Source organism: Labrus bergylta, chromosome 19 (genome assembly GCF_963930695.1).
Source record: "Labrus bergylta chromosome 19, fLabBer1.1, whole genome shotgun sequence".
Taxonomy (NCBI): domain Eukaryota; kingdom Metazoa; phylum Chordata; class Actinopteri; order Labriformes; family Labridae; genus Labrus; species Labrus bergylta.
In genome coordinates this window covers 6,230,457-6,257,629 of record NC_089213.1, presented here as the reverse complement: position 1 = coordinate 6,257,629, position 27,173 = coordinate 6,230,457, and the positions used below count along the sequence as shown (strand labels likewise).

Sequence of the window (27,173 nt, the reverse complement as noted above, 5' to 3'; positions counted from 1 at the left end):
GTAATCATTGATCTGTCCCTTTAAAAGTTTGCTCTTCTTAAAAACAAAGCGCATTACAGCCTCACGGCACGGCACGGACGGCCAGAGGAACTCTGCTTCCTGTGAAGATTTTCATAACTTGGCTGTAATTTTACACGCTATCTTTTAAAAACTCAACACTTGGTGGACATTTTACTGAGACAAACTGGAGGGTTTTTCTGCTCGCTACATTTGAATATGACAACTCTGAGGCCAACGACTTCAATAAATGAATAAAGGACTTTTTAGTCAAAAACCCAAAACTTGAGTCCTGGCGCTGGAATTTGGAGCTATGAATTGGCAGAAAAGAAACCTGATCGGTTTACTGAGTGAATAAGATATGAAAACCCCCAGAGCTGGAAACATTTGGATTCTTTTTAAGAGAATATCTGGAGTCTGTGATTCCCTCATGTCAGACCAGATGGACAGTTTACCGCCATTTCTGCTTAGCTTAGGAATCCTTAAAAGACCCCAAAAAGAGCTCAAATTCCTCGGAGCAAGACGCCACCTGATGTAAGTCCCCCCTCCCTCCACAAACCCCTAACCTGGGTTACCTCAGCGGGGACTCCTTACAGTGATTGACGGGCACCTCTCGCCCTCTGTTCCTTTGTGTTTAGAGACTGAAAGATTATCTACCCTCAGCTTGCTCTTTTTTAAGGGACCCAGGCCTTATCCATCCAACCATCCCCTCCCCCACCGCCTTCTCTCCCACTATAAAAACATACCAATCTATATCGGCACAAATCAAACCAACCGACTGTGTGCCAGCGCCAGTACACGAGTGTGTGTGTGTGTGTGTGTGTGTGTGTGTGTGTGTGTGTGTGTGTGTGAGTCCTTGTTGGCTTATAGCTAGGAGAATACGAGGGCTATGGGAGTGCTGCATATAAAATTCATGGGCTGCTTGTGGAGAAAATAATAAGGGAGAAAGCTCTTACAGACCTGCTTCCAGCTCTTCTAATGCAGCTCAACAGATTGTGTGTGTGTTTGCTCGGAAGTATTCGGTGCAGATATGTGTGTGTGAGTATGTAGAGCTGACTGTGTTAGAGCTTCTGCAGGTTCATTTGGATCCGACAGCGGATCAGAGGCATGCCGGAGTAAATAACTCAGTAGGTGTTCGGGCCGGCCGGCCGGCTGTCACAGAGGGTAGTTGTTGATTTATTTTGCTCTCTGCGGTGACGGAGAGGTGAGGGGGGGGCGGCGGAGGGTGAGATCAAAGAGGGGATGGATGGAGAGGTCGGAGCGATGGATGGTGGAAGGGGAGAGGTGAAGGCAGCAGGAGAGGAGAGGTGATTGAAGAGCCAAGGCCAGAGGGACGGCCCGGTCCAATCTGTATACAAGGCAGAAGCATGAATACAGAGAGATGGATGACGACATGATTTGTGTGCGTGAGACGGGAAGGAAGAACTCAGTAAACTAAACATCTACAGCCAGAGGACAGCAGACACAACAGTCTCTATAAAGCCACACGGACATCTACATCCACATGTATTATAAGTTGAATCTTGGAGATGATGAATGACACCTTCGTTTTATTCAGCAGAGAGAAAATGTGCTGCTGCACAAAGTGAACTGAAAGTGTAAATAAGTGGAATCACCAAATCCAAAGTGGGAAAGCACGCTGGCATTATTTCCTGGATCAGAACATGAAACTCGTTTGCCAGTTCTCCCATCAGAGGGTTAGTTAGAATCATTGAGTTTGTATACTAACCATACTGTTTTCATTTTGCCTATTTAAAGACACATTTCCACAGGCTGTGAGTCTTTCCTGAAAGAGTCAGACAAACTCCCATTATGCAGTGCGGCTGCTGTCTTTAGCTGCATTGTACAATTCAGTACTTAATGGTTGCATGTTAAACACTTTGCTCAAGGCTGATCAACACTCAGTTACGACCGAGAACACAGTCCGACTTCTTTACTGAGGGACTTTTTTTTTACTCAGAAGGATATTTCTCCGGTGTCTGAAGCAGCCGATCTCAACCATTTGAGTCTACAAGTCAGATTAAAAAAAAAATAATACATGTGCACTTTTGACCCCTCGTCTAAACCAACGCGAACTGGCTTAGAGTGAACTTCTTTTCAATGAAGGCGTCAAAAACTGTGAAACTACCAGAGATTAGAGAAGAAGAACGATATTTATGAGAAGTCAGAAAGGATAAATATGGTGTTTCAGAAATCTGTTTTTTGTCTTCTCTCCATCCTTTTAATCTTGTGACCCCTCAGATTTATCTTGCCACCCTTCGGGGGGACGGGGGGAGGGGGGTCCTGACCTGCAGGTTTAAACTGCTGCAGCACAAAGTGCTCAGACATGAACTGTTGCCTGAATTATTCAAAGCCTTTTCAAACTCTGCTGACTTCAGATTTGAAGTGAAATGTAACAAATTATTCTTATTCTGCTTGGTTTGCAGAGCAGATGGATAGATGGAGTGTTGTGTGTCAAAGATGTTTGTGATTCTTCTTGTAGACGGGAAATAACCGATTTTCTCAGCATTCATCGCCGTCATAATTAAAGAAAAGAGTCCAGAGTGATTCTGTTCATCAACGTGAGCGAGATAAATTCTTCTACATTTACAGTCCTTGGCATCTGAAGTGATATAAAGCGATTCTGATTTTGTTTACAACATCATTACAGCAGCAGGAATTAATTTACTCACTTTCCTCTACAGGGCCAAACAGGCCCCGAGCCAGGGCTTACTCATTATTTATGTCACACAAATTTCCCCCAAATTGCATTTCTGTGGCCTTTCTGCTTTCCTGTGCCAAAAGAGATTATGCTCCAGTCGTGTGATGGTTTCAAATACACAAAGTGTGTGTTTTTTTTAAAAGGTTAAGAATAAAAACTATCATAATAATGTTAGCATACGGCTGCAGAGAAGTCACATAGTGGCTGTAAGAGCTGCTCTCTGTGACTATCGGAGAAAACTGACTGAAGGAAATAAAGAAACGTTGAAATACAAACATGTCGGCCATGAGTAAAAAGACACGTTTTAAACCTTTGTGTGTTACAGAGCAGCTCTTCAGCTTCAAACAAAGAAGGAACACAGGATCATTTAAGATGCACGAGTTTAAAGGTGCAGTCAGATATCGATCTCCAATAACCAGCAGGTCGCTGACAGCCGCTGCATAACGAGACAGGTCGGGCTCTGCATAGTGATTTCATATTTTTTCTCCTTTTATCACCGCAGAAGGTAAACGACATCACAAAATGCAAGAGGGCCGAAGTGGTTTCGAGTTCCAGTCATTACGCTGAGGCAGATCTTCTGCAGTCCTCGTCCATCATCGTCTGATAGATGAGATACACTTCTGGATGTGAATTAGTAAGAAGTTCTGGTGAGGCCAGCGGGAGGAGTCTCAGGTCAACAGAAGAATATAAATCATAAAGCAGCTTCACTTTCGCTCACGTCAGCGGTTTGAGCCCGAAAAAAACAAAAAAGTTACTGTGGTTTACGTGAAATGAACGATAATAAAATTAAAGTTAGGGTTGGTAGTTTTCAAAAAACTAGCATTTTTTTTAAAGTAGCATTCCCTCAGTGCGCTGTCTGCACCCACCCCCTCCCCTCTGTGCTCCCTCTAAAGCCACGCCCCCTCACTTCACATGCACAAGCGCCATTGGTCCAGAAGCGGACCTCAGCTCATGCTTTGAGCGTGGGCTCGTGTATGCATGGGGTAGAAAACGAGCGGGGGAGACAGTGAGCCGTGATTGGTTCATCAGATTGGTCCCTCATGGCAGACGCTGGTGGCAGGTCACACCTACACATTCACACCCTGATGGTAAAGGTTGCGATGTATCCCATTCATACATATTCAGACGCAGCCACCGAAGAAACTATGGGGTGAAGTGTCTTGCCCAACGACGTACCGGACATGTGCGTAGGGATCGAACCCCCAACGTTTAGCCATGGTTACAGCGAGCTCCACCAATCAGAGACGTCACTGTGACGCTCTATGATCGTGGGTAGTCTAGTTGTTTCCCCGATATCTTAAATCTTGTTTCTCTTAAAACGAGGTTGATATCAGACGAGCTTGTGTCTCCTACAGGAGCATTAACCGGCTTTTCACACTCAGGTAGCTCGTGGTCAGTCTGCCTTGGAGGGTTATGACATCATGGCTAACAATCAAATGAGTTAGGGAGTAAAGGAACGGGAGTTTTACTTCCTGCCATCGCACGATTCAAATGGATGAATGACTCTGACACTGCAGATGACGGTGTTCATCCTTTCTCATAAAATAAGCATCAGAGTCATTTTAAACAGACAAAAAAGCTGATCTGAAACCTCTGAAGACATATTGTGTCATTTCATTCTAAATACTTGTTTTTGATGTTTGCATACTTTCCCCGTCCGTATCTCAACTGAAATAAACCTGAAGTTACAGAAATGTAATTTAGGAAGCAGATGAAGAGCAGAGCGGCCGACAGCATCATGCACTCTTGTGTTTTAGTGCACAGGCAGTTACTTTTAGCAGTCAACAGATGGCAGGATGGAGCTGGATCATTTGTATGTGGCATGCACACACACGCATGCACGCACGCGCACACACACACACACACACACGCACAAGCACACACACGCACACACACACACACACACGCACAGCAGGGGCCTGCAGAGCACAGAAGGTTTCCCCCGCTCTTCTGTGATTAATGTCCTGATTGAGACTGGAGCCAGAGTGGAGGGTGGGCCAGTTTTCAGCCCGCTAATGAGGTGATAATGGAGAGGTGGGTGGCCGGGTCCTCCACCCAGCAAAATGGTGGATGCATTATGAGGAAGGTTTCAGAGACGGGCAGACAAACCAGCAGGAGTCTGTGTGTTATTTCTCAGTGAAATGTTGGAGGAGGAGGAGGAGGAGGAGGAGGAGGAGGAAGAGGAGGAGGAAGAGGAGGAGGTAGAGGAGGAAGAGTAGGAGGCAGAGGAGGAGGTAGAGGAGGAAGAGTAGGAGAAAGAGGGGGAGGAAGAAGAGGAGGAAGAGGAGGAGATAGAGGAGGAGGAGGAGGAGGAAGAGGAGGAATAGGAGGAGAAAGAGGAGGAAGAGGAAGAGCAAGAAGAGGAGGGGGAGGAGGAGGAGGAGGAAGAGGAGGAGGAAGAGGAAGAGGAGGAAGAGAAGGAGGAGGAGGAGGAGGAAGAAGAAGAGGAAGAGGAGGAAGAGGAGGAGGAGGAGGAGGAAGAGGAGGAAGCGGAAGAGGAGGAGGAATGCTCTTGTGGATGATGTGCTGTGAGAAAAGGAGCTTTAAGTCTGAAAATAAAAGTAATTTGGTTAAACTAACCCTTTAAAAAAGTCCAACTGAAAGCAGACAGAAAAACTACTGTTCCCATGATCCTCTCTGTTTGAATAAACTCATTCAGTATACTGTAGGTGTGAACTATAACTATAAACTATAAAGTGTTTTATTGGTTGATGTCTCATGTAAATGAAGTGTCAGACACTCTGTACGCTGTTAAAGAAACAGTTCCTCCTGTAGTGATCTGTGCAGAGTTGATTCAGCGTGCAGTAAAAAGTCTCCTTCTCTTTCACACATTAAACTCAGAATTGAGTCTAAGATGTGTTTGTGTCTCTCTGCTCGGTTTCTCATTCGAACACAAACTTAAATTCTTCAAAGATTCGCTCTTATCGTCCAGAAACAGACGCACGGCGTCCTCTCAGAGCGCGCTCTGTCTGTTTGTTCACTTCAACTCCTCCACATTTGAAACATCTGTGTGTTTATGAACCTCTCAGTATCACTGTTTCTGTGGAGGGGACAACAAAGTAAACGACAGCTCCCATCCAGAGAGGCTTAAACCACCCTGCCGTCCCTGAACGCTTCTTTCTTTTATACGCTGCAAACGCAAATTTATGTGAGCAATTTCTCCTCCGCACGTCTACTGTACGTTTGTATTTTGTGGTGATGGATGAAACCGAACACATGAGTGAGACGGGCTGTGAATTAAACCACATAAACAACATAAAAAATAGATTAATAGAAGTTTCAGCAGCAGAGGTCATATTTTTACTCTGCAGCTCTCCATCAAACAATCAAACTGCTTAAAGTTAAAGTTAAAGTAACTAACAGAAGCTCCTCGACTCCTCCAGATCTCAGGCTTGTTCAGAGAATGTGTAACTTTGAGTTTTGACTTTAGGTTAGATCACATTCGATGTACTTTATCGTCCCCGGGGAGAAATATGCCTTGAGAGACATCTCTGAGGAAACATAAAGCTCTGTAACAAACATCAACATCTAAAACCGACAACCATCGAACAGAACAAGCGTTCTTCAGGTTCTCTTAACTCGACCACGATCTCAGCTGAAAACAGGAACCTGTCGATGTGTTTGGGCTGCTCGTTTACACGACAACGGTGTTATGGGTGCCTGAAAATGAAACGTTTTCACACATGTACATTACATTTTACAGTCAGTAACACGCACGAGTAGGTGGACTACAATAACAATGGACTCCCCGCGACTCCCAGTCAACACTTTCTTGAAATGTACTCGCCTTATTGTTTCGGGTCACGTTGAGTATCAACCCGACGTCATCGTCTGTGTGCGTCACTATTCTTGTAGATTCATCTCTCACCGCTCTGTGGAAGGGAGAGTGCAGTTTGTGCATGTTTAATTAAAAAGTCACAGCCCCACCTACAGGCCTGCCGTGGCACTTTTTTGTTGAATTCTAATAAAAACATTTTTTGAGACTAAATGGGTAAACAAAATGTCTTGAAATGAACTTCCAGTATTTTCTTGCAGCTCCATCACGTCAGATTAAAAAAAAAAAAAAACTTTATCGGTACCAAGCGGTCTGGTATGGTACGATAAATCCTGAACCTGCTTGCGTTACCACAGCTGGGTCAGCTCCATGGGAATATTTAAACACGGCGCTGTTTGTGTTTGTCCTTTATGACCGTGAAGATTCTTTCGACCAATCAACTGAGTGCAGAGTGTCTAGCGCCACCTGTTGGGGTCATATCTCAGGGTAACAATGCTGTTTTTTTACTTAACTTTTTCGTTTTCTGAAGATCTCCAGAAGCTCACTAGTTATCACGAGGAAACCCGAGATGACAAGATAAATACATCAATATGTTGAGTGAAACACCAACATGTCCTCGTTATCATAACGGAGTAAAATAACATGTATGGCTGTGTGTCCGCTTAGGGCCTCCGTACATCTAAACAGGATTTTTATTTGCTGGTGAACTTCCTGTGAAGTCTCTCTGAAGTTTCACATTAATCATCTCAATTTATAATATCTAGACGACAGTGGATAAACATTGTAACTTCTGCGGGTGTCGTAATTAATTTATTGATGTTATTTATCTGATTTATGTTGGATTATTCTTCTCTTCTGCATTTCTTCTTCCTAATGTAACAAATATCTTTTTATCATTTTCAGTCAATTATTCTCTTTAAGAAGCTAATTATCTGTTTTCATAAGACGCAGACGAGGAATCTGTCTCTGAGTTTCCTCTCCCAAGGTTTTCTCCATTTTCCCCGTAATGAGCTCAATGTTTTTTTAAGTTCTTTTTTATTTCCTTCTTGGAAAACTCGAGCCGGCTTTCTGTTGACGATCTATGCAACGTGAGACTCTGCATGGGACGTGTGTGTGTGTGTGTGTGTGTGTGTGTGTGTGTGTGTGTGTGTGTGTGTGTGTGTGTGTCTCTGTGGACCCTCACAATATTGCTCATTGCTTGATTTGCAGGAATCATTTTTTTAATAAATGATTCAAAAAGTTTTAGCTACCATCTGAAGCTGCTGCATTTGTTTGATTTGAATACATTTTACTACTTCTTAAGGCTTTTTTATTTATGGTCTTTTTAAGCCTTTATTTAGAGACAGGACGATGGATAGAGTCAGAAATCAGGGAGAGAGAGAGAGAGAGAGAGAGAGAGAGAGAGTGGGGAATGACATGCTGAAAAGGAGCCACCACTTCGCTACCGCCTCCATTTCATTACTTCTCATCCTGCTTGGTTTGACAAAGTCAGCAACTTTTTAGAAAAACTTTAGCTGACATCAAGCCACTTCCATGAACCGGAGCACACGTTAAGCTAACGATAAATCATCACAGATCCCTCAGGTAGTCCACATCACGACATTAAGTTCTGTCTATCAGCAGCAGACTTTCACATTTAAGGAAAGTTTAACGACTGTTTAGTTAGTTTTTTCGTTATGCCTTCTCTCACCTTTTCTCCGCTGCTCTGCAGTGATCTCTGTCCAGCCGAGATCACTGCAGGGAGCCTCATTTGTCAACAGAGCTGTCAATCATGATGTCATATCCTGTCTTTTCTGTATTTAAATAACAAGTCAAAACAAAACTTAAAAAAACAACACTAGGACATAAATCAGCAAGTTAACCTTAACGACAGAATCCTGGTTTGATTTTCTACTTTGACCCATCTGTTAACATGGAGGAGGCGGGGTTTATGACCTATACTGCAGCCAGTCAGCAGGGGGAGCTCTAAATATTTTTGTATATGGTGGGCATGGCATAATCTTTAAAAAGAGCTCCGGTTAGACACTCTGATATAAGACTAAACAAAGGTGGTCACAGCGGCATGTGGTGGTTTTTCACTCATGTTTGTGATTCCTCCCCTGTAGTGTTGTTTATGTTTTATTTGATTACTTTAATTGTCTCATGTTGTGTTATATTGTATGTTAGTGTGTTTGTGGTTGTGTTGGGCTGCTAGCTTAGCCTGGTCTCTCTTTAAACATCATGTTTTCTATCTCATTGGGACTTCCTGGTAAAAAAAAAAAAAAAAAAAGAGATATTTTTTTTGGTTATATTATTATTATCATTATTAATAATATTAATTAATTAATAATAATATTAATTAATATTAATTAATAATATTATCATTATTATTATTATTAATAATAATAATAATAATGATAATGATAATAATGATAATCAATATAAATTATGGTATATTATCGAGAGAAAAACGTTAAAAATATGTGCTGCAACTATTTTTTCCCCACCTGTACACGCGCGCACTCACACACAAACGAGCGGCAGGTGTCAGCAGAACACACCCAGATTCCTCCGCGCGCGCAGGTATGCGGTGTGTTTATTTCCTGCACCAACAGTCAGACTGCTCACTCTGTGTGTGTGTGTGTGTGTGTGTGTGTGTGTGTGTGTGTGTGTGTGTGTGTGTGTATGTGTGTGTGTGTGTGTGTATGTGTGTGTGTGTGTGTGTGTGTGTGTGTGTGTGTGTGTGTGTGTGTGTGCGTTTCAGTATTACGGCTCGAGTCCTCTTGGTGACGCTCTGCTGACATCACTCTGATATTCCCCACTCAGCTCTCCGCATCACACACACTCACGGAGCTGCACCGACTCTCTCACACTCCTCCGTCCACACTTTGTTTGCACATCGCTCCGAGAGGCACCGTCTCTAACACACACACACGAGCGCGCGCACGGACGCACGAGCAGCCGCGGGCTACCTGTGCCACTGCGGCCGTCCCACACAGGGAGGGGTTTCACTCTTCCTGTCATTGAGGCACCGAAAGAAAGAGAAACAGTAACTCAACCCGGTGCGGTGTGTGCGGAGGAACACGCAAACATTAGTAGAGGAAGGTAGCAGAGGCTGTAACTTGGCTGGTTTGAAGTGATCTCGAAGTTTCCGATCGGAGAAGGAATACTTTGGAGCCCGGTGTCCCCTCGCTGGTTGTGGATATTTACGTCCACCTTGTCTCCTGTTCTGAAGAATGGCGAGAGATTACGCATCGCGCTGCTCACTCTCTCCGGTGAGGAAGACTTGGCTGGCGGCGGCGGCGGCGATCCTCCTCGCATTTCAAGGTAAGACCAACCGACCCGAGCGGTGTTTAAATCCCCACCAAACCCCGTTCATATTTCCTCCACTTCCACTCCTGCGCGCCCCGGAGTGCGTGTGGGCTGACCTGAGTACTTCCAGCCGCGCCTCCCTCGCTCCGGGAGTGCCGCGTCTTTCTCCGGCTCTACCGCCTCTCAAGCTGCGGTGTGTGTTTTTTTCACTGTCCGAGCTGTATTAAAAAGTTTATTATCGAAGCTCACTGCCTGCTGTGCGTGTGTGGAGCCTCTGTGCGCCATGATTACGCGAGGTGTGGCTCTCCTCATTTGTGCTTTCTGTCCTAATTTCTCGCAGCTTCAGACGGCAGGTGACTGTTCAGGGAGAGCTAATCCTCCCTGAGCCTCTACAAACCCTTCATCCCACACGGCTGACCTGTAATCTCTGTTTACCTGGCTGCTGGAAAGTGGCGTAGGGGAAATGGGGCGCATATACAGAGCGCAGGTGTGATTACTGACATTAGAGGAATGGCAGAAAATTTGTCCTCGGTCTGCAGAGCAACAGTGTGGCTGAAGGGAAACAAGGTCTCTTGTAAGGAGCTGAGACTTTCTCAGCCCTCTGCTCTTCAGGTGGCCCCTTTAATGAATGCATATGGAGAGCCTTTAATGAGCAACCATGAGATTAAGACAGATAAAATCTCATTTTCACCTCTCTACCTTCATTATGCATCAACACAGCACACGGACTATTGAAAACATCCAGAGATGAAGGTTTGAAGAGCCTGATTTGATCGACCATTCAGAATAATATCCAGGGATGAATATATCACCGCCTTTTTTGGGCGGGAAGTACTCCTTCAAAATCGGTGAACGTGCTGTGACATGATGTTTTAAAGTGGGAAAAAAAAAAAAAATAGAATTTGACAGCAGTACATTTTAATATCAGAGCTGTATTATCAAACAATGACTTCTTCTGTGGTTTCTGATTTCACTTCATCCATAAAGCAGAGAGCTGCAGTGAGCAGACATTGTCTGATGGTGTCCTCTGTTCAAACCCACTGTGATCAATCATTGTGAAACAGGCCCTGGTATCTACATGATCCTGAATCTTCAACATATTAAGATACATGAACGCTACTGCAAGAATTTAAAATCAGTTAAACAGTGAGTCTTAAATCCACCTTTTTCATTTGGAAATATTCAGACGCCCCTGCTTCTTTGTAAGATTTATGGCAATATTTGTACTTCCTATATACCGTGTACACTCTGCACTCTACACGCTCTGAGAGATCTTTTTTTTAACACAGTCTCTTCCTCTCTAACTGTTTTTCTCACCTCATTTATTTTCATGTTTCTGCCTCATGTTTAAAATTCTACCCCCTCTGCAGCGTCGTAGTCCTGGAGGGACAACGTGTCGTTGCTCTGTGTTCTTGTATGTGATTGAAATGATAACAAAGAGAACTTCAGTCTCTGCGTTCAAGTTGAACAAATACTAATGCAGACGGCAGCATCCATACAGGAAAGGCTGGATCAGTATTAACCTTTTTGTTTTTGAGGGGCTGGATAGCCTTATAGGTTATATTGAGCTTCCTGTGTGTCTACGTTTATCTGATTGTCATTTCCTTCTCTCTGAAACTTTCATACATTGAAGCCATATTGCATTTCTCTCTAACAGAGTGCCAAAAAGAGAACAGAAATAAATGTATAAATAACCTTCCTGATAAACACGTTATTATTTAAAAACCTTCCTAAGACTTTAAAAACAAGAAGAGCATCGCTGACAGACACCTGAGCTGTGTTAGAAGAGTGCAGTTTAAGCAAGAATTAAAATGAGGCATGAAAACATCAAAAGTAATGCGACAAAGATTTAAAAGAGGGCGTTCTGGGGGCGTCAGATAGCCTAGCGACCTCCATGTTCAGAGGCTAAAGTCATAGTCGGAGCGTTGCTTTGCTGCACGTCGTCCCTCACTCTCTCCTCCCAACATGTCTACAGCTCTCCTCTCTACTAACAGCAATAAAGGTCTGAAAGGTAACTCTAAATAAGTAGCATGTTGTGTTGATTTCAGGAAAGAAGCTGACCTCGCTTTAATGGAGCAATATCTCCCACGCCATGACAGGAGGCACGGAGTCTTTAGTCCTCCACACGGGCAGCCAGGGTTTGACTCCGACCCTCTGCACTTTACCGCACGTCATCCCGTCCCTTCCTACTCTCTCATCCCGGTTTCTTATATTCTCCACGATCCTCTGTGACACTGAAGTGACACATTCAATCCTCCAAAATAGTTTTAAAAAAAGAATCATTTTCAAACTTGAATTGAGAAAAATAACTTTACTTCCTGTTCCAATTAATGCAATGAGATATTTGCAGTAAGTCAGTTCTGGCTAACACTTTACTCGGCTGATATCAGGTGAGCTCGACTTTAAAGTTAGTGCAAGAACAATCAAAGAAACTGTATGAATTAACCGTAAAAATACCAAAATTCATGTCAGAGTTTTTTAGTCTTGCAGGTTTTTTGTGAGAGTTTAAGAACAAACCGATGATGAGAGTTTGGGACGTCAATAATAAAACAGAAAGCACAATTTAAACGGACGCTGAAGAAGAAACAATTACTTTTCTTTCTCTGTCCAGATCTGCCATCGGTGTTACCTGATGCACTTATTGGCAGGTAGTCTCCGCCTGCTGATATCAGCCGAGCTCTAAACTGTAAACTTTCTGCAGTCTGATGCAAGCACAATGCAAGAGGCTGAAGAGAAACTGAGAGATGAATGTCTGCCAGATTATTTATTTTTGAGGAACAGAGACGATTTCAACGGGCACAGAATCCCCTGTTGCGGCTCATCACCTCTCAGATTGACGCTGTTTGGATTTGAATGAAGACAGTTTTAAAAAGGTTTGTGATCAGTTATACTGATGCACAACAAGTTAGCATGATAACCTCCGGCTGAACTCACTCATTCAGACTTCAACTCACAATATCGAGCAAATACGACGCCAGAAACAGGAAGCGGTATCTATTAACTAGCCTGTGATTGCCATGGCAACACTCCATGTCCACAGGAGAGCATTGCAGTTATGGATATGGAGATAACCACAAGCCATGTTAACATCACTTAAGAGATTTGAGTTAAGCAGACGTGTTCCGACTCCCAGTAGAAACAGTTCTCTGAGTTTTTTCCCCCCACTGGGACCAGCTACAAAAACTCTGAGCAGCAGGCAGTCGGGCTCCGTCTGCATGACTCTGTCAGCCTGTTGTTCTCACCTGGGTGTACCTGTGGTATCATCTGTCAGAGCTGTCCTCTGAAATTGTCAGCAGGGCAGAAGACGACGGGGTCATTACGAGGAGGGGAGATGTGTCGTCGCCTGCTCTGACTCGCCTCAGAGACGAGACTCTGAGATCAAAGAGAGAAGAGAGGTCGGGTCATTTTCGAGGCTGCAGGGGGCGTTATTAGCATCTGTTGCACGATAGGTGACGATGTCAGCTGTGATGATGTGATGCAAGCAGAGGGAAGATTTCACTCGATAAGAAAGAGCTTTGTTATGACATTTTCTCCCAGTTAAGTCAGGAGAAGAGGAAACCCTGGGATTAGCAGGGCTGTGGTGCAGTGCAGGCCGGTGTGAGGATGACAGATACTCAGCTGAGACTCTGCTACAACAGGCCGGTATTGTTAAAAAGCTGTCAGGCTGTCTTAACAGAATCCCCACAGGTTATGAATTAATTTGAGCGTGCAGCAACACGACTGTCTTCATGGGGACGGGGGGGGGGGGGGGAGAGACTTCCACACTAACATTTTTACTACTTAGCAGAAGAGAAACTGAAGCTGAATGTGAAAGCTTCTTTTCAAATGTAAAGCAGTTTCTAAATGAAAGAGATGAAGTGTGTTTTATGCGTTTGCATCGATGCACAGTCCTCATCTCCACACTGAACTTTACTGACATCCAACCGAGTCCCAGAGGGCTTGAGACGGTTAAGAAATGAGGAATGGGACACACTTTTATGACATAATTTCCTGCCTGGAGACAAGATGTGCCATTAAAGAGTGAGAGAAAAAATGTTCAACCTTCGGTGTATAAATGTGTTTCTTATGTTACAGGGTGTATTTAGATAAACTGTTCATGCATAGGGAATATTTAATGACCACAAACAACTCGAGCGACGGGGCACGGGTGGCCTTGCGGTTAGTTTACGCGCCCCATTTACAGATCAGAGGGCAGACACGGGTTTGAGTCTGACCTGTGGTTCCATTCCTGACTCTCTCTCATCCCAATTTTCCGTCTCTGTCCTGTCTCAAGGAAGCCAAAACTTAATCCACACAACCCAATACAAACATGGAATAAATAACCACAGCACTGATTAACTTTGTGGTTAACCTTTGACTTTTTCCATCTCGTCACGTCAACTCTTATGTTGTTGCAGACTTCCCCTTGTTCAGGCTGCCCCTCAGTTACTCACTGAGTTTGTCACAGAGGGGGACTTTCCCTGTGGGACCAGAGGAGGGGTCTCAGGAGGCCGTACATGAAATAAAGAGAACCAGACGGCGCAACAGAAACCCACGCCATGATGACAAGTTTTCCCTTTATATCAGTGTCACATGTAGTTCCAAATATATTAAAAAAAAAGAGCAGAGATTGACATCCTGCTGAAAAGAAAACAGGTTGATGGAGTTTCATTACGTGCTGGGAGACGTATCGGTCGTTTGCACATGATCGGAGGATAAAAACGTCATCGCCCCCTCCTACCTGAAAATTCTCCTGCTGCGTTCTCACATCAGCTCACTCTGACTTTATGCAGAAGAAGACCATGATGCAGGATAGAAGAATCCTGGAGGAAAGATTTGTCTGCTTGCGATCACACTTGCAGCTCAACCCGAAAACTTCAGTAATCTTTCAGGAGTTTTGTGTGAGTGTGAAGAGTCAAAATTGGATTGGGCCTACAGTATGTTTTTTAAATAATGTGGAAAATAAACACACACATACACACATACACACTTCAAACCCCTCAGCTTAACTCTTTTTTTATTCTTCTCATATAAACATGCAGCCCAAACTGTTGACGCAGCAAAAGATGCGCTGATGAATAAGTTCCTGGAAAGTTTGACGGCATGCTAATCAGGTGTAAACACATTAAGCGCCAGTCTTCAGAGGACGAGGTTGTTCCATTAAATTTAATGATGTATGGGTATTTATTTTTAAGCCGATTAAAGAAGCTCTCTTCTCATTCTACACTTTCCCCAGGAAAAAAAAGCGAAACGCTGACTCAGTTTGTCACAGTTAGGGATGAATTATTGTGATTTTTATTCCATCCTTAACACTTTGTGTTAGAGAGAGAACGTTGATCCCATACCAGAGTTCAGTCAATCCAAACCATGAGGATAACTTTGATTTAAAAATAAAACTCGAGTGAAGAAGTGGTTCATGAAGGGAGCAGTGAAACAGACCTCAGGTTTAAAAAGAAGAAAAAAATCAGCAAAATATGGATTGAAAAAGTCTTTTCAGAAGAATGAAATATAGTTAAAGGAAAACTTAAAATAAAGAAGGAAAATACTCTGAGGGGAAACGAGTTGAAAGGAGGGACTTTAAAGGAGATCACTGACTCAGTGGACCGGATTCCCTCAGGGGTCAGAGCGGTGAAACTTTCACCGTGAAGTTAAATAGTCCCGTTTTAACCTTCAGTCAAACAGAGCGGCGAGGATATCATTCCCCAGCAATGATAATTAAGTCACTTCAGCCCCCCCCCCCACACCTCCTCCTCTCCTGTGTGAGTCTCTATAGGCCCGATCCTGCGCTGAAATGTCAATGATGATGAGCCCCCTCGACGGCTCTGTGGAGACGAAGAGCTGATTAGCTTATCAGTTGGAGAGCAGGCGGCCGATGATTATCGCCCTCACAGCGCCGCCGCCTGATTATCGAGAGCTCTTATTAATGACTCATCGGCTGTGCTGTGTTGCTGTTTGTTGTTTGCACATTTGTGAAGCTCAGGTTTGGATCTGCGTCCTGGTTCGTCCTTTTCGGAATCATTGCTTGGAAAGCTTGGAAGCGATGACTTCTTGCCTTTAAGCACCAAACCGAAATACCCGTCTGCGTTTGTCTTCCTTTGCTGAGGATGCAAGCAGGAAGACGAGCTGTAGAGTGTTAAAAAATCCACTGGTGCAACATCTGCTGCTTTTAAATAAAACCCAGAGACATCCAGTTGAACTGCTGTAATTATCAAGCACGCATTGAGAATAAGCAAAGTGCTCGTCTCTCCAGTCCAGCTGGTTGTGTGTTTGTGGCCTTTGGGGTAAGAGCACAATTATTTGAATTTTTCTCTTTGCAGGATGTTTTGGTTGATTAATTATTAGAAAAAGCCCAGAGGCTGAAAATCTCCCGCTATGTCAAAAGCAAAGGGCAGTGTGAATACAAATGCCAGTAATTTTCTCCGTTTAACGAACAGATTCTTTTCCCACTTTGCATGAATCCTTTTTTTTTTTAACCCTGACCTCGGGGTTGAAAATGATTCGAAGCCCTCACATTTTTTTTTTTTCCATCAAGGAGTGTGTCGCAGAGGTCTCTGACGGACTAAATGTCAAGGAGTGCGTCTCAGCAGGAGTGATCTTATGTGTGTGCGTGGAGAGGGTTCAGAGAAGGGGAGTTATTGTTGTCTTGAGAGCCGATCATTGGTGTGAGGACCGGGTTGAAATGTCAATGACGGTGTTAAGTAGCTGCATGCTGTGCCAGAGCATCCAGAGCCTGTTTGTAGAGGCTTACATGTGTTTGATACTCTAGGTATACTTCACCCATTTGCATTAAGCTCTGTATCATTAGAAACCTGGTGGTATTTTTGAATGGTCGTGCATCCCGCCCTCATTTTCCCGTGAGACATGAAATCTTTGTTTATCTTGTCTAAAAAAGGCAAAAATGCAGATGACAAAAATCTTCATGTTGCGTCATCGGAGGCTGTTTTGGTTAGCGGGGGTGAAACTACATCGCTAGTTCCTCATATTTTCGACCACTGAAGTTACAGACCTATCACAGATCAGTGGGTGGGACCTCAATCCCAGAGTCGAAACTCAACATCCGCCATCTTGCTTGGGAGCTATGCTAACAGGCTCTATGGAGAAAGCTGATAATGGCGAAAAAAGCTGATATGGATGAAGGGGATTTTGAAGGTCTTGTGATCGAATCGGATGTTCTACGAGCAGCCTGCTGCAGCCGAGGCATAAGACCCTCCTGTCGGTGGTGGTGAGGACGAGGAGCCCGGGCTTGAGCTGGGTCGGACTGGTAGTGTCGGTGCTCTCACTGTTTGCCTGTGGACACAGACATAGAGTCTGTTTTCTGCCAGGAATTTCCAAGATGCCAATTCCATTTGGAAGAAATCTCAGAATCAGTTAAGGAAACGGCCTTATGTGTTGTCGTAAATATGTCTGTAAATAGAGGGCTTTAGTGGGAGTGGCCTGCGGTGCTGCTCTGCATTCTGGGAGTTGGTGTCTTTCATCCACATGAACCAAAAATAAACTTTCTACCTTTTCTCGGCCAAGAAGGCACCAACTTCAAGAATGTATTTCACATTTCTACTACCTGTATGACCCAATGTCAATACAGATTCATGTTTCAACGGGTGAAGTATCCCGTTAAGTGTGGCATCACTTAAGGAAAAGTACGCCAGTCAACAAACCTTTCTACAAACATGAACCTTCTGGGAACAGAGTGACAATAACTCATCCGTGCCAAACGAGATGATGCTTTTTCAATGAAAACATGAAATAAAGATTCTTAATCTTAGAGCAGTCGTGTTAAAAAAAAACAAAAAAACAACCTGCCGTCAGGTGGGGGACCAGAAATGAGCCGCTCCGGGTCCTGACCTGCAGTTTGAGGCACGTCAGCGGCAGCGCTGGGACTCAAATGTCAATGGCTCTTCCTGGTGTGGCGTGGGGTGATAATCATCCCCTCGAGAGCAAAGCGTTGATGCTCACTGAGAGCTTATTAATGACTCACACCGACACAAACTGCTCTCATGCTGCCGGCTGTCACTGTTGAAACCCATTTGTTTGTTATTGTCTGGGATGTCGTCTTTATCATGGCCATTATCACCCGAAAAAGCCCAAAATCACGTCCTCTCACTGTGACAGAATAACTTTCCCCCACTCTTTATTCTGGCCTATTCTCTTATTCACCGACAGACCCGCACATGATGTTGCATCACTTTGACTGTGACCTGTTTGTTTGCATTAATGTCTGAGTTTGTCTCCTTTTGAGTTCTTGGCCTCTGGGCGTGTTATTGATCACGGATTAAAATGTTTATAACTTTGCACAATCCGAGGGATGATATACTTTGTATTGCAGGGTCTTGCATAAGGCTGTTTGCTTGTTTTTCTACAACCAAACAGAAGAGGGGAAATACACACATTGTTAACTCCAGAAGAAGTACAGACGCTTGTGTTTTATATTGAACTTCATTACTGCTGTAATAGTGAAACATACAGACTCTGAATGTTCTCATAAAAGTAAAACTTCTGAAGGATTCACAGTTTAAAGCTAAGTGAAGCTTATATCACTTTAAAGGAGCAACCAGTGAGATGTGTCGTGCATGAAATGATAAAGTGATCTTACTATATGATCAGACATTAAGGAAACATGCTATGTTGAAGTGCTGGCTTCTCTGACAACAATGCAGCAGCCAGTATGTCCTCCTTTTAACTTTACATTCTGGTCCTGAATGCTCTGGATTTGTTTGGACCAGAGAAGGTAGGCGGATTTAAGGCACCTCCACATGGCCGTTTTGGAGGCAGCAGCTCTCTCATGTTTTGAATTTAGACTGCAGTACCCATTTTAAACACTAGGTGGCAGAGTTACATATTGCTCCTTTAACTGAAAAATATTTCAACATTGAATAAAAAACATATTCTGAATTCAATTAGTACGACTTTATTTAAGTGTGAAAATTAATTAGATTGGATTTTTCTTGACTTCCCGAATCCCTTCTAATGTTCTCCTCAATGTCGGCTGGTTCACTTTCATGTCTCCGTGCCCACGTCTCTGCAAGTTCTGCCTGTCAGTTATGGACATCTCATTTGCTAGATGCCTCTTCAGGGGTTTCTCTCACTTGTCTTCATCATTTAATTTATCTTTTCTACTCAGTGTTTGTCATGTTACGTCTGTCGTTCACGATATGCACCGATGGAATCATCAAGGAACGACTTTTGGTTTTATTGCTCCATCCATTTAGGTTGAAATCAGTCTTGATGCAAAAAGGAAAACTTATCTTTGGTGGACTAAATGGTTAAATGACAACATATCGCTAGTCGGCACCAGAATATCTAGGCTGTCATTTTTTTTTAATTATGTTGGCCTTTGGTTCTGGTCAGATGTCTTGTTTAAAGTGTAACACAAACACCCGCCACTAGCAGGGGCTGTAGCCATAGACAAGCTGTAGCTCCAGTTAAGCTAACTGTAGCTAACGGTAGTATGCTACCTGGATCTAAACAAGCTCAGTGAACAGATAGCATCTAGTAGGAGCAGGGCAGTATTTTGATCTAGAAAATAGAGATACATTTGTTTGTAGGCTGTGTCAAGTTAAACTGGCGCACAGACCAGAGCAGCCATGTTTAACTCTGGTATAAGGATGCTAACCTGCAGGAAGGACTGAACGTTGATGGTGCTAGCCCTGCTAACATTAGCCACACTTGGAAAACCAAATTACAGAGTTTGAGCAGAGTGTTTTCTTACCTTCAGGCTCATCTGAGTTCTTAAATTTCTGTTTAACATACGTTGAAGTGAGTCACCTAGGAACAATCCAAGTTCAAAGTAAATCATTCTCAAGAGTAGAGATGTCTGAAACTCTACGTACTCTGATGAAGTATTTGTACTTTACTTTCCTCTGTAACACTATTAAACATTTTCACGTTTACAAGGTGGACAAAGCCTAAATATCGAGTTAAACTTGTCACGTAACACCTCAGGCCTGATATGGACTGAAGGTTAGAGCACAGAATCTTCTGTCAGGGTTTCATTGTCACATCTTTGCAGGTAGAAATCGGTCCTTGTTGTTAAGGTGGCCTCACAGTGATTCAATGGAGGCTGTTCTGAAGATGTAAGGAGCAGAGAGCTCAGCTGTGTGATAATCGTGAACAGAAGAGAAACACAGTGACCATGTCAGGTTAAACCTGTTGTGATCTGAACTGATGGATATGCAACAGAAAAAAAACCTGCTTCTGAGTTATTGTCACATCCATGAAGGTAGAAATGAATAATGTTGGCGGTGAGAGATGGTATAGATGCCTGTGTCACGGTTGTGTATCGTTGTTTCACACCTCTGCATTTAAAGATGGGTTTGATGCTCTTTTCTGAGAAGTGCAGCTTTTACTGAAAAAGGTGGAGGTTGCAGCCGGATTGGTCACTCTCAGAAATTGGGAACAGGTTGTCATGGATACAGCTTTAGTGGATGAGTCAATCTCACAACCCTTTGTTCTGCACTGCATTGTGTGTTTGTCTTTGTGTGGACCTTTTAAAGGGGGATGGCTGTAATTAGGGGGAGAGGTTGGACTCTGTGATGCTGTAAGAAGCTCCATCAGTCCGGCACGCTGAGAGTCCGGGAAGCAGGTTTTCATTCATCACTCCGCCTGCCAAGAACCTGCAAGCATGTGTGTGCACCCGGTCAGCGTTTTATTCCCCCTTTTTTTGTAATTCCACTTCTGAGAAAACCAGCTACTAAGCGAATTCCAGCTCACATTTCTAGAAATAAACCGTATCATGGCTAACACCTTGGCATTCCTCTGCGAGTCTTCAGCAAACAGGTGTCAGTGGGAAGAGGGATTACGGAGCGTGGCAGCAGGAACGGGGGGCCATGAATCACAAAGGAGCCGATCTAGGCGAGGTCTGAGGACTGTTTTCAGGGTCCTGTCGGCTCTCCCTGCGTCTCGACTTACTCCGCACCTCACTCACAAAACACTCTTGGGTTGTCTCAATACCAGATTGTTCAATCTTAGGATACTTGCAAAAGTCAAATGATACCCATACATGTTTCAATAACACCGCAATAAAAATCTATTTTTTAATCACTAAAAAATGCAGGTAAACTTCTGCACACTGTTGAAAATCTACAAATACTTTGGCCGCCGGTGCTCTCAACAACACTTAACAACAGCTCTTGGATAAAAATATGACGGAAGGTTTTAAGTATTTAAAAGCAACTACAGTTTAAGAGCAGTAAAAGAGGACAGTGCCATGCTCGCAGGGAGCGTTACCTTAGCTAGAAAAGCTAGCACAACATCACATTTTATGGCCTTATTTAAAGTGAAGAAAATAAAAACAAACACAAAATGAGCAGTGTTGAATGTTCATCTTGGCTATTGGTTGAGAATATGACTAAAGATTTGAAGTTTCTAAAAGTATTGAAGCGTTCATTTTAATACACACACACACACACACACAGGATCAATGTGGCCACCCTCCCTGGTTTGACTTTTACTGCCATACAGAGTAAAGAAAAACAGCCCACCAGCCTTTCTTTCCTGCATCCTTTCTTCCTCAGTCTTATTCTTTCGCTCTCATTCTTTTGACCCTTTTTTTTCATGCGGCCTGGCGGGCTGCCTCTGTGGCGGCTCCCGAGCAAGGGAGCTTTTGTTGCCTCAGCTTTTGGTGGAATTAAAAAGGGTGCCAGTATACTCCCCCCTCCCTCCTTTCTCTGCCTCCACCCGTCCACTCTTCTGGGCCTCATTGTTTTGGAAGAGAGGGAGCTAACGGGGGAAAGAGGGAGAGAAGGAGGGGTTGAAAAGTGTGAAATGTTTAGACAAGTACCCCTGCTCTGTCTCCATGTCTGTCCTCGGCGAGCAGCGTCCGGGCTCACTCACTGCTTCCTCTCCACGCAGTCGGCTGCTGACAGAATGGAAATTGCTCTCACCGTCTGTGCGAGTGCAGCAGTGTGTCAGGCTGTGATGTGACTTCATGACATTTCCCTTATGTACCCATGTGGGCAATTAATAACGAACACACCGACATTGTTTTTTCACTTGTATCATTATGGAGATGTTATTTAATTCTCCTACAGAGGGGGTTTAAGGTGACTGCAATGTTTAAACTCAGGGTCGTACAAATACTGGACCATGTGGGCAATAGGGATGTTTGAAGGGACTTGTTTTTTATTAGTTTGGGGCTGTTTATCCCTTTTATTGTAGAGATAAGACAGACGATAGAGTCGGGAACTGAGAGAGAGGGGAATGACATGCTGGAAAGGAGCCACATGTCGGATTTGAACCTGGGCCCCCCTGCCTCGTGGACTACAGCCTCTTTACATGGGATGTGCGCCCTAACCGCTCGGTCACCAGCGCCCCCAGCAGGGACTTATTTTTGAGTTGGTTCAACAGGAATTTAAATTCAGACTAGTTGACTTGCCTTAATTAAGACAACACTGAAAATCTGTCGTAAATTGAGCGTCATTGTTGTGCTCTGCTTCTGCAACGTTGAAACGCAGATGAATTCACAGACTGGGAAACCAATAGTACGCCGTCACTGAATCAATGGCAATGCACAAAGACGTGCTCATGGCCGAGCTGGGTAACGGCTCCTTTGCGGAAAAAAACGTAGTCTCACAAGGGCTATTGTTAAAATAGTGTGTCGAGCGTTGCTAACATTAGCATTTCTAGCACCAGCAGACCTGCAGTCTGGCCTCTTTGCAGGTTAACGTCCACATGCCTGTGCTTTCTGTAGTTACACATTGCTCAGGTCGGGTGGTTACGTGACTGTTAACCTCTGCTCCTCTCATTAGATATCGTCCGTCCACCATGCTGGTTTACATCAGGGCAGTAGAGCAGGGAGAGCAGACCCATTAGCCAGAGATAATGCGTCTGGCTTACCCCCCTGCATAAAAAAAAATCAAAGATCAGTTAGTCAAAGTTAAGTAGAATCCGCGCTTTAGCTTTTAGTTGACTTGAACTGATTGAAATGTGCGTCCTGTCAGCACTCTTATCATCATTTCATGACTCAGTCCCATCCTGTTTGAGTTTTGGGGATGACTTGGAAAGTGAAAGCTCTCTCCGAGCTCGAGGTGCACAGGTCACACAAGCAAGCAAGATTAGAAAAAGTCAATTTCCTCCCTCGGTTCAAGAGCAAGCAGCAGAAAGGCCAGGCCATTGTCAATTGTCTTCAAAACGTCCTGCTGCTGCTATTCCTGGACCCACTTTCTTCAGGCGCAGGTATTCATAGACGTGTTAGGAAATCAGCTGTTTGTACCAACCATCCTCACTGCTGTCACTTTTCTTCTTATCTTCAAAAGAAAAACCAGCTCTTCTTTACCCAACTCAAATAATGGACTGTAGAGATGTTTTTGGCCTGAAGGAACTCAACACCTCACTGAGGTAATGCAAATATGAGGAGGAAAGTAAAGAGACAGCATTGATTTTTCTGCTGAAATGAATAACTTTCCTGCTGCAAGTTACTGAGACGGTTAGCAGCAAGTTGTGGAGGTCAGCAGGAGGCCAGCCGAGTTAGAGAGAGAGAGAAACAAAAAGAGAGAGACGGGTTAAAGAGGACAGACATGGAGAGAGAGAAAAAACAGACGAGAAGGAGAGAGAGTGACGACAGAACCAGAATGAAACCAGCAGAGAACGAGAGACAGAGAGAGAGAGAGAGAGAGAGAGAGAGAGAGGCATAGAGGTGAAGAGACGGTCAGACCGAAAGAGAGTGAGAGGAAGCAGGCAAAGAGAGAGAGAGAGAGAGAGAGAGAGAGAGAGAGAGAGAGAAAAATGGAGACATAAGGGACAAGGGCACAAAGAGGGGACAGACGGAGCAGAAAGGAAACGGTCATAAAGGAAAGAGACTGTGACGCGAAGCATGAGGAAGAGAAAGAAGCACAAAGACTCAGAAACAGAGGCTGTGTGTTGATGAAATATGAAAATGAAATGTGGCTAAAGACGAGGATGTTCTGTCACCTCTCATGGAGTCGTCTGCTGCTTCAGTAGCGTCCTCAGGATTCCTGTGTTTCCTCTGAGCGTGCAGACGTGCACGTGTGTCGATGACCGTCGTTCTAATCGACTGCGTCCGCTCTGCCTGTTTTTGTTTCTCATTTGAATAACGCATAACCTAACATCTCTCCTCCTCTCCGTGTCCACATAGCGTCACATTTCCATGCGAGTCTCTCTCCCATTAGAAGAGGGAAAACCGTTTTCATTCACTGCTGCGTCTGTGCACTGCACGTTTCCCCCCCGATTATTCAGTAACGCCTGCCATGTGTAATTAGATCATATTCTTTCTTTTCTTAACATTCAGACTCTGCTTTTCTTTCAAACCTGGCTGTTTGTGAATGAGTCTCCTGGCAGACAGAGCAGCCACATGTTAGAACAGACATGGATGTGACAATTCGGTTTGTCAGGCTGCTCGTTTGTTTCCTGGCAGAGAGGAGCGTGTCTTCCTGAGGATGTCAGCTGGTTGACAGGGAACCCCCCCCCCACCCCGTTTAAGTCTCGTCTATATTATGTTAAATGATAAAATGAGACGTTGGTTCCTGTTTGGCCTCAGACAGAAACATCGAGTCACTTTCTTGTCCAGTGAGAGGTCACCAAACGCGGAGGCTAACAAGAAAACGCACCACTAAGGCAGATTAACTACATGCTACCCAAATAACACCACCAGCAACAATAACAAAAGATGGTGTGGGCTGCCGGTGGCCTAGTGGTTGGTGTGCGTGTGGGCGGACAGCCCGGGTTCGAATCTGACCGTGGCTCCTTTTCCCACGTGTTGTTCCCCACTCTCTCTCTCCCTTATTTCTGACTCTGTCCACTTTCCTATCGCTAAGATAAAGGCATACAAACCCTGAAGTCGGAATTCTGACCCGGAAACTGTCAGATGGGGCCCCCTTAGGGAGGTTTCCTACTGTCAATGCAAAATTTGCACATTTTGAGCCACTGCTTTGGTTTAAAGTTTGTGAGCCCTCAGGGGGCCCCCTACTGGCCCGGGGCCGAGAGCAGCAGCCTGTTAACAAGCAGCGCCTCTGTTCCTATGGCTTCATGGTCCGAGTTCAGAGGTTACTGAGACGCACCATCATAAGAAACTGAGGAAGATTTCAGGGGATTTCTGCAGACTGTTTGGAAAGTTTCTGGATATTCCAGTCGTACATTTTTAATAACTGCTTTAGAAATAGATAGAACACAACAACCCTGACCTCGAGGCCTGAACATGACTTCTTTCATGTGAAAAGTGAAACACAATCTTTACATCGTGTTCAGGTTCCACTTCTTTCACTGTGTTGTGATTTTAAATGTTCATAAAGTGGAACGAACTGGACACATTGTAAAGTCCAAACTGTGAACGGCTTGATTGTATTTTGAGTGAACTGACCTTTATGTTGGACTCGATGTTTTCACCGAATGTTCAAAGGGAACTCAACAAATCAAATGCATCAAAGTGTGTTTTCAAGTTCTTGTGAAGTCCTGCTGAATATGTGAAAAGAAGTTTTATGAAGCCTCTCGTGGCTCCAGAGGGAGCGGGAGGAAATCAATGTCAGTTTCTGGCTGAAGACGAAAAGTTTAAGATGAAAGAAAAGGCGAGGCTGTGGAAACGGAAAACAGAGAGAACATTAAGACGTTTGTAACCTGCTCAAAGTCTTTGTTTCAGACGGGCACAATAAATGTTACGAGGCTCCAACACCTCACATCTCTCACTTAATGTTTGGCTGTTGAGATGTTTTGTGGGTGATGTAGACACCGCGGGCCGTATTCACAAAGTTCCCTGAGTACAAAGAGCTGCTCCTAGTTCAAAAAGTTCTTAAGACTTGTGACATTTTCTAAGAATTGCTCCTCAAAGTTTGGACTGGATCCTTGTAAAAATGAAAACTTGTTAGCCTTTAAGAGAGCTCCTCAGGTGAAAACCTGTTCGAAGGACTTTCAAGTGTCTTTGAGAGTTTCTCCAGCTAAAGAGAAAACAGAGAAATGTCCTCCAAACTCTGAATGAAGAATGTCATTATTGAATCACAGTCGGCATGAAAATGATTTAGGCAAACGTTTGAATGCGTCTTGGACAAGTGAGACCTTTGTCCGTCTGAATGTGTTTTACTCCTCAGGTTCATCTAGTCGCTGATTAAAGACTCTCTACATGTAAATATCAGTTGAGTTTACAAACCTTCCCCCCCCAGGTTACTTAGGATCTCGCCTCTACTTTCCACACAAGGTTCCCCCCTCTCTCCCTCCAGACAATACTCTGCATTGGCCCTCATTTTCCCATAAACCATCTCACATCCAAAGAGCACACAGACACAGATGCACAGACAGGTTGCCGTCCTCCCTCGCCTCTTCATTGCAGCCGCTGTTAAAGCAGATTAATTGCTTCCGGATCCTTCTCTAACTCCGCTGTTGATTGAGAGATTGAGCGCGACAGCTGCAGCCCCATGCAGCACCACCCCACCTCAAAGAAAACCCCTCTTTCCCCTCCTGATTTTTCATCTCCAATCAATTCTATTGACACAACACCTGGAGTAGATCTTTTCCTCTGTGGATCCAAAATGGACACAAAAGGTTCTGTATTCCAGACGCGTGCAGACACCGGCTCTTTTGGCGACCGTCGATGGACGTTTTCATTTGTCAGACAGAATTACAGAACTCTTTGAAAGGCAGGGTTTTTCAATTTCCTTTTTTTAAAATAGTATATCATCGTCAAATGAATTGAGATATTGCCTGGTGCTTTTCCACCGGCCCTGTGGGCTTTCTTCTCACAGCTCATTTCATTATTCCTCCTCCCTGCTGCTTTTTTTCATTCTGATTCTTACCTGTCACTCAGCCACAGATATCTTTGGCTGTTTCTTTTTCTGCACACAGATAATTCAGTCCGAGTCCTCCTCAATTAGACCCAATGAAAGTGCAGAACGGATTAGTGAGGCTACTGCTTGTAAATACCCACCGCTGAACATCTGTTGTCCTTGTAACCGCTGCGAGTCATTATCAGCATCATGAGGTTCAGGCTAAATGTGGCTCTCAGATGTTTGTGCGCTAAATGAAAACTTCTGTTTATTGTGTTTGTGTTAAGTGTGTGAAGTGATTCAGATTCTTGGAACGAGTGAAATTATGAGTCATTTCATAACAAAAGTCCAGTTTGCAGCATTTTCTGAGAAAAGTAAGTCCTGATAGATGAGCTTTTGCTGAGCACTTGTGTGTGTGTGTGTGTGTGTGTGTGTGTGTGTGTGTGTGCGTGCGTGCGTCTGTGTGTGTGTGTGTGCGCGAGTGTGTGTGTGTGTGTGTCTGTTTGTGTGTGTGTGTGTATGACTTGTGACAGGCTCCCTCTGTTAGCTGCAGTGACAAAGTCATGCTGGACTGTGTGAAGGGTGAAGATGTGAGTCACTCTGACAGACTGAAAAAGATCCACATGTCACACACACACCAAACCAAGCTATGGCATCTATATCAAGTAACACTTTATTCTCCTTTCTTCTTTGTTCCTTCTTTCATTTCCTTTCCTCTCCTCTCCTC

At 44.1% G+C, this 27,173-nt stretch overlaps 1 protein-coding gene across 2 annotated transcripts in view; it reads left to right on the top strand.

Moving 5' to 3' along the window:
- Positions 1–9,242: 9,242 nt before the first annotated feature.
- The window catches only part of pvrl2l (PVR cell adhesion molecule related 2 like), a 303,185-nt gene continuing 285,254 nt past the window's right edge, over positions 9,243–27,173 (top strand). Inside the window, exon 1 of one of the 2 annotated variants that reach the window (XM_020646668.3) lies at positions 9,243–9,779. In XM_020646668.3, coding sequence (XP_020502324.1) covers positions 9,689–9,779 — 91 coding nt within the window. In that variant the 5' untranslated portion in view covers positions 9,243–9,688. The remainder of the gene's footprint in view (positions 9,780–27,173) is intronic. The other variant, XM_065948342.1, reaches the window with a different exon arrangement.